The sequence below is a fragment of the Myotis lucifugus genome, unplaced genomic scaffold (genome assembly GCF_000147115.1).
Source record: "Myotis lucifugus unplaced genomic scaffold, Myoluc2.0 scaffold_14, whole genome shotgun sequence".
Lineage (NCBI taxonomy): Eukaryota > Metazoa > Chordata > Mammalia > Chiroptera > Vespertilionidae > Myotis > Myotis lucifugus.
In genome coordinates this window covers 11,577,824-11,591,495 of record NW_005871062.1, presented here as the reverse complement: position 1 = coordinate 11,591,495, position 13,672 = coordinate 11,577,824, and the positions used below count along the sequence as shown (strand labels likewise).

The following is a 13,672-nucleotide window of genomic DNA, read 5'->3' as shown; positions in this document are numbered from 1 at the left end:
CATGATGCTATAATGGTGGATATAAGTCATTACATATTTGTCCAAACCCACAAAATGTACAACACCAAGAATGAACCTTAATGTAAACTTGAACTTTGGGTGATAATGCTTGGGGGTAGAGAGGGGAGGGTTAATAATGGGAGAAGCTAAGCATGTGTGAAAGGAGGTATATGGGAAATCTCTGTACTTTCTGCTCAATTTTGCTGTAAGCCTAAAACAGCTCAAAAATTTTTATTGAAAAACTAGAGGCCTGGTGCACAAATTTGTGCACAGGTGGGGTCCCTCAGGGTGGCCTGCAGGGATCAGACCCCAGCTCCCGTCCCCAGGCTCGCAGCCCCAGCTCAAGCCCCCAGCCTCACAGCCCCAAAGCCCCACTTGGCACCCCGCCATGGCCTGGTGCCGCCTGCTCACCTGCTCCACCATCCTGCCACGGTCCTGCTCTCATCAGAGCCCATCGGGCTGGCAGCACCTCCACTGCCACCCGCTGCCAGCACCATGTTGCTGAAGCCCACCATGTTCTGCATTGCCCCTGGTGGTCAGTGCACATCATAGCAAGCAGTTGAACTCCAGAGGGGACAATTTGCATAGTAGGCTTTTATTATATAGGATGTTTACAATGATTTCAGTTTCTATTGCCTTCAGATAAGATCTACATCTCTAGTCAAATGAACTTACTAGCAGTTTAACTCTCAAAGGTGCTCCATCTCTCTCCATATTAGAGATGACTTCTTTTTCTTTTGTCCTTGAAACTGTGTAATTCAATCTTTGAGAGACTTTGCAAACTCACCCAAACAGAAGACTTAAGATGCTCCTGACACCATGCTCTCAGAGTTAAGCAGTCAATAAATGTTGAATGAAAAAGGAATACTCAAAAAGAAGTTAAAATTAAGAGTTGAAACAGGGATAAAATTAAGTTGAACAGAGATAAAATGTTAACTGCCACAAGCACAAGAAAAAGTGTCTTTAGACAGAAATGTTTGAGTGACAGAGAGAATAGCCTAACTAGAGAGAAGTGCTTTAACATAGTTTCAGCCTCTTAAATTTCAACTCTAGCACTAGTTAATGATCTTGGACAACTGAATTCACGTCTCTAATTCAGTTTAAAATAATTGTATGTACTCCCACAGGTTGTTGTTAAGGATTAAATGAGTTAATACATATAAAACATTTAAAATGGGGCGTGGTAAATAATAAGTTCCTTACTATTACTTTTTTAAAAATAATTTAAAAAATGTATTATTATGGATTCTAAAGCAGTATTGAAAAGAACAAATTCAATAATAAGATAAAAAGAAATAAAAGCAGTTAGAATAGAAGGAAAATGCAGAGAAAAAGAGACAAGCCCTTATAGTAAAATTAAAAATGCAAACAGAGCCCTAGCCAGTTTGGCTCAGTGGATGGAGCGTCGGCCTGCAGACTGAAAGGTCCCAGGTTCGATTCCTGTCAAGGGCATGTACCTGGGTTGCGGGCACATCCTCAGTAGGAGGTGTGCAGGAGGCAGCTGATCGATGTTTCTCTCTCACTGATGTTTCTAACTCTCTATCCCTCTCCCTTCCTCTCTGTAAAAAATCAATAAAATATATTTTTTTAAAAAAACGCAAACAGAGGTAATCCCTGTGTCATTCTTTCAAGTAGAATCAAAAGGCCAATGTGGGATTTCATAAAAGATGATCAACTGAGTGCCAGATGAACATGAAAATGAATTAAGATTGGATCCAAACACTGTCCCTACAGGAAACAAAATGTTGCCAACTCACTAGGGAGGACAGAATAGTGATTAAAAATCCTATTCAAAATGTTTTCATTTACTTAGAAATATCTACAGTTAGCATAACACAGTGTAATTTTAAAAATGCAAAAATTGCAGTCAGATCTGAGGTTGAATCGCAGTTCTCACATAACTCTAAAGTTATGGGCTTTTAATAAGTCAGCCTCTCTAACGTGATTTTCCTCATCATGAAAAGAGGATAACAGGTTTCTTTTTACTTAGCAGAAAGGGTTGTTACAAGAGCCAAAGAGGATTTTATAGATGAAAATACACTTCAAAAACAATCAATAAAATTATTCCTAAATATTAAAGTAAATGTTTAACAATGTTAAAAACTTTTTAACCATTTAACAGGTGTAGGATTCTACCTGAAAACCACAGTTTACAAGAAAATAACCTACAGACTTTAGTCTAAAGTTCAGGATGGTCCTCAAAATGACAGGGTCGCTAAAGAACAAATGTCATTTTTGACCAAATAAACAATCAGTCCCACAAGAAATAACAGACTCACGGTGTTCTACATTAAACAGCCTCGGTCTGAAGTATTATGTTCAGCTTCAAGAGCTCTATTCTGAAAGAAACTGAAAGACTACAAGGGACAGTAACAGGAATAATAAAGGTCTCCTCAAATGAATAGTTAAAATAATTGGGATACTGACCTGGAACAAAGGAGAAGGGTGATAGTGACCTTTTAAGGTTAGACTTCCTCTGTGTGTAGAGGACAAATAAGAGCAATGATGGAAGCTATAAAGACAAAGATGTTAGCTTGTAAGGAAGAACTGTGTGATAAGCGTATCCAGTGAAGAGAATGGACCACTTCCTAAAACAAAATGCCCACTTTCCGTATGTTCAAAAGTAAAAGCTAAATGAACATCAGGTACGGATGCTACTTTAGATCTAATAGAGAACTTATGAAGTCCCTTTCAAAAATTTAAGATTCAGAAGACTATCAGAAATTGTAGGTGACTGAAGCAGATGGTGATAAAGGAAGCACCCCATCCTACTGTAAAAAGAAATAAGGTTATAGACAATGACAAAAAATGGAAACACCAGCTCTATCACTAGCACAGCTATCCTATATAATAATCCTATATAATAAAAGGCTAATATACAAATTGTCCCCTCGACTAGGAGTTCAACCAGGGGGTGGGGACAGCCAACCACCTGCAGCCCCTCCCCCCGGGTGACCCTGCCCCCAATCAGTCCCCCCTACCCCAATCATGGGCAGGGCTGGCCCGCCAACTGCCCGCGGCTCCTCGCCCCAGCCAGCCTGGCCCGATCAGCCCCAATTGGGGCGGGCTGGTCAAACCCCACCCATGCATGAATTCGTGCACTGGGCCTCTAGTCCAGGGGTGGGCAAACTTTTTGACTCGAGGGCCACAATGGGTTCTTAAACTGGACCGGAGGGCCAGAACAAAAGCATGGATGGAGTGTTTGTGTGAACTAATATAAATTCAAAGTAAACATCATTACATAAAAGGGTACGGTCTTTTTTTTTTTAGTTTTATTCATTTCAAACAGGCTGGATCTGGCCCGCGGGCCGTAGTTTGCCCACGGCTGATCTAGTCTATATAACAGGGGTCCTCAAACTTTTTAAACAGGGGGCCAGTTCACTGTCCCTCAGACCGTTGGAGGGCCGGACTATAGTTTAAAAAAAAACTATGAACAAATTCCTATGCACACTGGACATATCTTATTTTGAAGTAAAAAAACAAAACAGGAACAAATACAATATTTGTATTTGCATGTGGCCCACGGGCTGTAGTTTGAGGACCCCTGCTATATAATAAAAGCCTAAGTGACTGTTACAGCAGAACAACCAGTCGCTATGATGTGCACTGACCACCAGGGGGCAGATGCTCAATGCAGGAGCTGCCCCCTGGTGGTCAGTGTGCTCCCACAGGGCTCACAGCTGGCAAGTGCAGAGCAGTGGCAGGAGCCTCTCCTGCCTCTGCAGCAGCGCTAAGGAGCAGCGAGCCGAGTGGTAAGGAGTGGCAAGCAGGCAGGCGGTAAAGAGCGAGGAGTCCCGGACTGTGAGAGGGCCCAGGCTGGGCTGAGGGACACCCCCAGTTCATGAATTTGGTGTACCGGGCCTCTAGTATATGAATAAACCACAGTGCTGTCACTGTTAGTCTTTGCCAATTTGTTTTGGACCTCACTTCCTCTCCTATGATTTTCTAATTACTCTCTGCCAAATACACTTCAATATATGAGCCCTGTAAACCCTTGGAAAGGCTGTCAAGAAAACTGTTTTCTTTTTAATCAAGTTCTTCAACTAAACAAGTCATTACATTTCCTGACATCCAACACCATTGCAAAACAAAAAGAGAAACTATGACTTACTTTTATTACAGTTTTCTTTTTTTAATTAGGACAATTTTAGTTTTAATTTCAAGTTTATGGGAAAAATTGAGGGAAAAGTACAGAGAGTTCCCCAAAACCTCTCTCTCCCTTCCCCTCATTTCCAGTATTTTTAACATCTTGTAATTGATAAGCCAATATAGATATATTATTAGCTAAATACCGTATTTTACATTAGGGCTCACTCTGTTGTACATTCTATGGCTTGGAGGAGCTTAAAAACAAATTTGAAAATTGTGGTTAAACATACATAACATGAAATGTATCATCTTAAACATTTTTAAGTGTGCAATTCAGTAGTGTTAGGTACATTCACACTGTTGTATAACTAATCTTCAGCACTCTTTTCATCTTGCAAAACAAAAAACACTATACCATTTTTCTTAAGCTCAATACCTACTAGATAAAAGAATAAACATAATTTTTAAACTTAATTCTTCTGCATAATCTTTTTCTCAATTTTGTCTGTAATCTAAAAATCCAATTTACCATCATATTAACATATCCAATAGCTAAAAAAGTTGTTTTGCTTTATTTTCATCATATAATAAAAACTAAGATTCAATATCAAAACTACATATTCACCCAAAAATATTATTTATCTTGTACTCCAGTAAGGGCTAGGGGATATAAGTAAGAAATAGATTCATCCCCTTTAAATCATCATTGATATTCACATTTTGTTTAATCTTACCAAAATAATGTGTTATATTTCTAAACATAACAAAAATAATTATCTTAGTATATACATATAAATTAAACACTTTAATTGGTTTTTACGTGTGGAAAGCAAAAGAAGACTAGAAAAAATAGCCCAGTTAACTGGTGGCCACAGATATAAGATCGAGAAACCAACCCTAGGTATAGTATACTAGCTTATTTTATCTGCAAAATGAGAAATTTTTCTGTAAGAATATCCAACCTAGACTGAAGAATCAGTTGGAGATGAGGCTTCGCTGTTTAGAATTTTGCTTCACAGATATGTTATAAACCAGCTTCAGGCTGGTCACTCTTCAGGCCAATTCTTCCATACACACGTTCTACATTCACCCCTTCCTCACTAATGTTCAATCATTTGCTCGGTCTAATCCCTATCCACATATCTTTTTCTCAATGCTTTCCCCCCCTCCAATGTAAAATATAAAGAAGAATTAGTACAAAAGACTCCTAATAGCCTCTCCAACTACTGTATATTCAAAATAAAAAAAACAAACTCACTTCAATCAATGGGTAACTTATTTAACCTACCTGTGTCTCAGTATCCTATCTGCAAAGTAAGGATACAAAATGGCTAGTGCTCTTTTATTATGTACCTGGGACAGTGCAAGTAGTGAATTACTGAATGAAATAATAACTTCATGAAGTTGTTAAACATTAAATGTGGCAGTGTATGTAAAGTCCTTAGCACATTGCCAGGCATACTGAAAGCTCATGTTCAATGCAAGTTACTGCCATCATCAAAATCTTCAGTGCCTCCCCATTGCCCACAAATTCTAATTTAAACCTTTCTGTCCTGTTTTTAAAAGAAGCCTGTGGTTACTGAGCCTTAATGTGTTTCATCAATTTAATTGCCAAACAACCACTAAAATCAAGTCAACATTTTCTGGCTTCCACAAAGTCAAGTTTATTTCTCAAGTTTCAGACCCTCATTTATAACTACCCTCTCACTGGAACACCTTCTATCTTCCCTTGCCCAGCCAAAGCAAACCCTTTAGTCACATCCCATCTTCCCAGGAAGCATGCTCCAACCATTCCAGCTTTTACTCATTTCCACTTTTATCTAAAACCCTCACACATGTTATTTTATATTATCTGCTACTGTCCAATCTTTCTGGGTAAACGTAAATTATACTGTAGCTTTTAGTTCCATATTCTCTCTGCCATCGCCAAATGTATGGATATTACATACAGTATAGATTAATCTAAATTGTTAACAGTAGTTATTTCAGGTTAAGATTATGAATGATAATCATCTTTTTTAAAATTCTTTCTTATGGTTTCCAAATAAATCATTTTATGATTTACAAATCCTATAAAGCTATTCTACAGATCCATAGTGAAATAACTTATGATCCTAAGACCCTATAATATCTTCTGGGAAATAAACAAATGGACATACATATGTCAGGGGAATTTTAACAAGTATTTATTTTCTGTACAGTTCTTTAAAAAAAAAAAATCAGTGGTTCACATGTGATATCCAGGGCAACCAACCCTATTTCTGAATGTGCTCAGTATTTTTCGAGTAACCAGAAGTTCACTGTTTCTCATTGCTTTTCAGGAACTGGTATTTTCATATTTTTTGCTCAAAACACATAACTTTCTATTACAAAACAAAAGTGACACTGTCAATGTATTTGAATGTATTTGAAACCCCAAATATAATTTTTAAAAATTCTTACCTAATCCTTTTTGTCCTGGATTCTTTGCAAAATTAAAAGTAAACTGGTAAAAATCCTTAAATCGTCCTGGTTCTTTCAATTCTTGTTCCATCTTGGGTATCTGGGCCTTTAGTTTTTCTATGCTGTCACATCTACATTGTAAAATTAAGTTTATAAAAGATAAAACTTTTTCACTATAAATTAAGGACTTAACTTATTCCTATGATAGCTTATCTTTATTTCATAGAACTTTTTAAAAATCAGACAGCTGTCATTCTTTTTACATTATATAAATAAGTATGGGTTTAGTTAGAGGAAGAAAAGGTCTGGAGTGATTAAATGTTAGAAATAATTACTATTTTTAAAAGAAATGGGTCATTACTTTTAATTACATAACTCACTGGACTATTAACACACCTGAAATGTAGAAGTCAGCTGTTGTGAACAGATGAGAATGTATACTAATCAACAACAATCACCAGTTTAAACTGTAGTAGATACTCCTTTGATGGTAACAAATCACATGTCAGGCTTCCAAACTAACTGAAAGCATAATTTCTTACTTCGGTGAGAATGCACTTTTCTTGAAAAGTTACTTTTTCTTATACATAAAGTATAAGTATCTGCTGAGCGCCCTACCATTTCCAACTGAAGTTAGAATCCACAGTAAGCTCTTTCTATTTTTTGCAAAGCATTCAACTTCTAAGGAGTTGAAAGGGTCCAAGTACTAGTCTTATTTTCCATATAACAGCCTTAAGGTAGAAATATTCTATTTCTTATAGAGTCTACAAAAGCAATCACTCCACTGTTTCTTCTAATCTTTTTGCTTTTATTTTCCTTCTATGTTCTTTATAATGCCTCCCAGATCATTATTTGTAAATTAAAATTTTGATTTGGAAGTTCATCATATTGTACATAAATTCAGTTTCAAAAGAAAAAAAGTGCGTTTTAATAACATCTGTCTTAGCATAGAAAATTGCAAGTTCAGGATGGGGCTAGCTTTGGCTGTGGAACACAGTGTCTAGGCCAGTTATTAATTTATTACCTCTCAACTTTAAACCCACTCTTCTTTGCCCTAAATTGTGACTATCTGTAGTGGACTATAAATTGTGAGATTTTCTTTTTCTTGCCAGTTGGCTCACTGTTAGGTTCTACCAACAGAGGGCAATGAAAGGCTGAAAGAGGAAAGGAACTTTTCTTATCCCAGTCTGTTTTCTGCAGAGAGCAAGGGTTTCAGTGTGCTGGAAGGTCCCAGCAGTGTTTACCAATGGTGGCAGCTCACATGGCCCCACAGCAAGTGGCCTCTAGCCAGTTTTTTTCTTCATCAGAGTGGCAGACAAGGCAGGCATCACAGGCTTTGTGTTCTGCGGCAGCCATGCCCTCTCCTCTGAGATCCCTGTGGGGATCTCTTAAGTGTCTAGGTTCCTTGCTTATTCATTTCCCTCAGTTCCAAGGGTGGTGGCAGTTTCTTACAACTGCAACCTCTGTTATACCTCAAAGCTTTCTTTTGCTCCTTTTACATAACACAATATTTTAAATTTAACCTATTCAAAGTACTGATATATTTTTGTGTCTTGTCTGGACCCTGATTGATTACAGTGCACCTCAGGCTCAAGGTCAGAATGCCTGGGTTCAAATCCTGACTCTAATACTACCTAACTCTAGTTCTCTGTACCTCAGTTTCCTCATCTCTAAAATGGGGATATAAATACTTCTCATACACAGTTATTGTGAAGAGGTAGGTGAAGTACTTACTTAGCACAGTTCCTGAAATAAAAAAATGTTCAACAAATGTTAGCTATTATTATTTAATAGTCATCCGCTAAAAACAAAGGACAGCCTGTTACCTATCCATAGACTGAGTATTTTTGCAGCCTCATTAAATACAGACAACTAGAGGCCATAAGTAAAACCTCTACCCATGACTTTTCAATTTATTTATCCCAAGTCATTTAAGCTAATCAGATATCAAGATAAACTGAACAAAAAGTGATTAGTAACTTCTAAAATTTTAAATTCTAAGAGCTGTTCATAAATTCAGAATTTGCAGCCTCACATTATGAAATACCTTAAAACTTGCTCATTTCAATATCATGTTAAATATTAGTAATTTTATTAGTAATTAAAATAATTTATTTTAATATAAGTACAATGCAAATGGAATAGGCTGTACTAACTGTACAGATAACTTGACAAACCCAGAAAACTGGAAAACATGGGAAGGAATTAGCATATTAGCCCATTTCTGTTATAACAATGTTTGTGGGCTGACAAATTTATGTTTACATTAAAAAACTCATACCATAATTCATTTCCATAGTAATTCTCATAGTAATGAACCTTAATTTCCTTTGATAATTATGTACTCACACTAACTCTGTCATGCCGTCCATGAACTCTTGCTTGGAGAACTCGCACTGTGTTGCTGCTCTGAACTTCCACGCAATGATCAACACACTAATGCTGGCTGGATCGAGGGCCAGGTCATCACAGAACTGTTGTATACCATCTATTCCAATTTTATTTTCATCTTGAGGATCTTCACAAATAACAATGCAATAATAAATTAATGCCATACTTTATTATACTATTCCTAAAACTAAAAAGGTAATGCTGTATGCTCCATTAAAATATAATCACATAGATCAAAGACGAAGCAATATTACTAAATATTTCCCCCCTGTAATATTCAAAGCCAATGTGCCCTCAAAATAGGACTCTTAATATGAACAGGAGGTGGTGGGGGGTGGAGGGAGCCTAATATATGGTGACAGAAGATGGTTTGACTTTGGGTAGTGAGCACACAATGCAACATACAGATCATGTATCATAGAAATGTATACTTGAAACCTATATGACCCTAGTAACCAATGTCACCCCAATAAATTTAATAAAAGTGTGAAAAGATGGATTCACACTTCATGCTACATACTAACATAAACTCTAATAGAAAGATGAACAGAAGAATACACAGGGTGGGGCAAAAGTAGGTTTATAGTTGTGAGTACACAAAACACAAAGTTCATTCTTGTGTTATTATTGTTTTTTTCCATACAAACAACTGCATATCTACTTTTGCCCCACCCACTTTTATATACAGATGGACACATGATTTTTAAGTCTCATTTATTCATATGAAAAATGTCCCATACTCATACACATTCAGAAAATCAGACAGTCTATACAGAGATAAAGGATTTTTACTGAACCTATCCATATTTTAAGTAAGCATTCTAAATTAACAGTATTCTATACAAAAAATCTTTTTTTCCTTAAAACTAAGTTCACTCTACCACAGCAATTACGTCTTGAGAGTATCAGAAAAACCATAAACTCAGCAATTAAATCCTAATCTCAACAATATAAATATCTGTTGTTCAAATTAAAGAAAAATACCAACTATCAATATTTACTTATCAGACAGAAAAACTTTTAAATAATGACAAATACAAGGAGAAAGTGGCACTCATACGCTGCTGCCAAGTGTGCTTTGCTAACATCTCTAACAATAAAAAAAAAAAAAGTGACTTTTCTGATTTGGGAGAATGAATTATGCATAAAATATCCCATTTTTGAAAAAAATTTTAAACTGTGTATACATATTTCTGCATAAACAAAAAGTACATGGAAGGATCCACACCAGAATTAAATACTGGTTCCCTCAAGAGACTAAATAAGAAAAAAATGGAGAAACTATTAACTTTTTCTTCAATCATCTATTTTGTATTGTTTAAATATTTTAAAAAGTATATTACTTATAAGTTCTTTAAAGGTTATTAAAATTATCATGCAGGTTTTCTTAAAATCAGTTCAGCTGAGTTTTATGAAATGGGCGGGGGGAAGGAAGGCCCCCAGCCCCCCTTCTCAAAGGCTGTAGAAGGGAAGTATACCCCCCAGCCCCTCTTCTCTATTTCCTCTCTATCATGGGGGAGGAAATAAAGAGGCTAAGAAAAAATTTTAGTGAAAAGAGAAAAATAATTTATCTTAGATCTCTTTGAAGTAATTCTAAGATCTACAGAGTTCTGTTAAGATATCCACCTATATCATATGTTCTATGTATTATACATATATATAAATACCTATAAATATGTTCTATATATTATTTCTCACAAGCAGCATGTAACTTTGGAACACCTGGTTCAAAATATTTAAAGTTACAAGTAAACACTCACCTTTGTATCTATTGTATAGTTGTTCTAACTTCTTCCTGTCCAATGATCCTTTTACACTCTCTCGTATATAAAGTTCAGGATTTTGGAAAAAATTGTCTGTTGCAACATCTAACTTCCAGTCATTTTGAGACAGGCAACTTACTGCTGTTTTTTCACTAGATTGTGTGAAGATCATAAACTGACGAACTTTATCCTTCTGCGATGATTTCAACTTGTTCTATTGAAACCAGAAAATAAACTGAAACACTATGTAAAAATCACAGAACACTAAAGTGGTATTTCTATATGCCTGACTAATCACTCAGCAATACTTTTTCCTCATAAATTATTAAAACATTTTAGTTCAAGATTTATTTTTGATCTATTAATCAGAAAGACAAATTTTTAAGAAATCTAAAACACAAAATTTAGTATCATTTTGGAAAAGAAACTAGGACAGAGGCAAAGGAAGTTCAACCATCCTGCATTTCTTCTAAAAGTGGATCCTGAGAGCACGTATAAAGGCTGTAGAAGGGAAGTATAGCTACTCTCAAAACCTTGACCAAGCACAAAGTTCTAAAGCAGCGGTTCTCAACCTGTGGGTCGTGACCCCTTTGGGGGTCGAACGACCCTTTCGCAGGGGTTGCCTAAGACCATCGGAAAACACATATATAATTACATATTGTTTTTGTGATGAATCACTATGCTTTAATTATGTTCAATTTGTAACAATGAAATTGGGGGTCACCACAACATGAGCAACTGTATTAAAGGGTCGCGGCATTAGGAAGGTTGAGAACCACTGTTCTAAAGGGATATACATATAAGGACTGGTGGGGAAGGTGACATTATCTAGCCAGCCAGAACAGGCAAATGACCCTGGGTAACTGCGATTAACAGGTGTCTGTTGCAGTCCTAAAACCCACTATAAAAAACATAGGATACAATTCTCCTCCCAACCCTACCCCTTGTTTTCTTGCTATTTTATAGCAAATGTGAGAAAGCAACAGACTATGAGTAGCTTCTATTTCTCCTGGTGGTGTTCAGAAACCAAGATAATTACCAATAAAATTTCGTATTTTCATTCAAATCAGAAGCCCTGAAATATGAACTACCATGCATCCTTCCAACAAAGGTAAACAGGATTCTCCCTTTTTCCCCCTGAAAGAACCACCTTTCCCCCCTAGCCTGAGCCTAGCAGAGCCTCTCTCCAAAAAGCCTCTCTACTGTAATAATAACCTTTTCTCACTTGCCTTATGTTGATACTGATTCATTTCTCATCTGGCCTGAACCCTAAGCAAAATGAAACAAGGCAATTAGGCCCTGCACTCTCTCCCACTATTAAGGACCATGTTCTCCCTCCTCTCCCACCCAAGCTAGTCTCCTATGGAATGTCAGCCTCTCCACTATTATTCTTGTCTCCTAACACCATCTCTCAGCAAAATACTTGGGTTAGCCCTGGTCAGTGTGGTTAGGTTGGCTGGAGCGTCATCCCATACACCAAAAGGTGTCGAGTTCAATTCCCAGTCAGGGCAGATAGCCTGGGTTGTAGGCTGGATCACCAGTCTGGTGTGTATGGGAGGCAATGGATCAATGTTTGTTTGTTTCTTTCTCTCTCTGCCTCCCCTTCCTCTCTCTCTCTCTCTTTAAAAAAAAAAAAATCGAAAAAAAATTTTAAACTTGGGTTTTTCCTGAGCTTCTACAGCAAATGAAGGAGGGAAAGGGATGTATGTATGGCATACATTAATAGGTAGAGTCCTATGGTATAAGCAACCATCTGAGAACCCCAGAATCCTTTATCTGACAGATCACAAACTTCAACCCCCTGATTGTACAGATGAGAGAACAGACCCAGAAGTTTAAAGAATTAGTTCAAAACTTATCCAGGTTATTATTAGTGGAAATGGGACAAGAACAGAAAGGTCTTATAAATCCAAATCATAGTAATCTTATATAAACCGCACTACTTGTTGTACAGATTTATAAGCCTTTTGAAATTTTCAGGAAAAAGACTACCAAAAATATATTTCCACCTATCCCAAAGTAAAAATAACACTATACAAAAATCAAACATGAAAAACGTTTATGCCTTGGAGTCTGACCTGCCAGCCATACTCCTCTCTGTAAATATGCTATTGCTTAAAATTAGATTAAAATCTCAACCTCTGTTCATTAAATTGGAGAAACTATAACTCCACTAACCTTCTGTTACTTCCTTAATAACTACCACCTCTGGACACCAGTAACTCATATCCCATTATACAACACATCTCTTAAATGTCTAAGATTCTTCCGTTTTGAAAAGTGATTCTTCAAGACATAATTCAATTGCAACAAACCCACAATGAAATCAAATCCCAAGGAAGATTCCTGTCTTATTTAATATACTGTTTAATTAAAAGGAAGCCACTTTGATTTCAATTTTTGTTAGTAAAAACTTTTTTTAAAAAATTTCTATACCTTTCTCCCTGGGAAGATATAGTATCCTAACATGTTTCAATCCTTCTTTGAAGAACAGGGAAGTATTGAGGGTCCCTATGGCCATCAGTGACCACTGTATAATGCATAAGATGTCAGAGATTAACTGAGAAGAGTAACTACTGGCCACATCCTGGAAATTATTTTTTAATTAAACCTGATACAACTTCTTTTGTATAACTTTCCCCCCATTCTCCTAATTGTTGTTGGAGGCAGCAAAACAATCAGGATTATTTGGGGTTTCATCATAAAGTATTAAATCCAATGCACTGTTCCCTGGAACTTGAACCACTTTTGTTGAAGAGAAGGAAAAACACAGCTTAAGTCAATTCTGCAAGCCAAAAAGAGCTGTTCACTCTCCTAATGACTTCCTGTCAGAGAGCAAGGTATTAGAAAGTTGGGGGAACAAAGATTAAAAAATCATCTTACCCACGCAAACTAATAACAACATTATACATTTATTTACATTTATTTAATTCCAGGTCATATTTTATTTGAAAAAAAGTGTATGTATTAAATAATGTGTATATGTG

The 13,672-nt window shown here is 36.5% G+C and overlaps 1 protein-coding gene across 5 annotated transcripts in view; it reads right to left on the bottom strand.

Moving 5' to 3' along the window:
• Positions 1 to 13,672, bottom strand: part of DCUN1D1 (defective in cullin neddylation 1 domain containing 1) — a 79,339-nt gene that overhangs the window by 63,536 nt on the left and 2,131 nt on the right. For 4 of the 5 annotated variants that reach the window (XM_023750648.1, XM_023750646.1, XM_023750645.1 and 1 more), the window contains 3 exons: positions 10,683 to 10,899; positions 8,881 to 9,049; positions 6,532 to 6,662 (listed from right to left, as the gene is read on the bottom strand). In XM_023750648.1, the coding sequence (XP_023606416.1) occupies positions 6,532 to 6,662; positions 8,881 to 9,049; positions 10,683 to 10,857 (475 nt within the window). In that variant the 5' untranslated portion in view covers positions 10,858 to 10,899. Of the gene's footprint in view, positions 1 to 6,531; positions 6,663 to 8,880; positions 9,050 to 10,682; positions 10,900 to 13,409; positions 13,429 to 13,672 lie in introns of those variants that run through there. The other variant, XM_023750649.1, reaches the window with a different exon arrangement.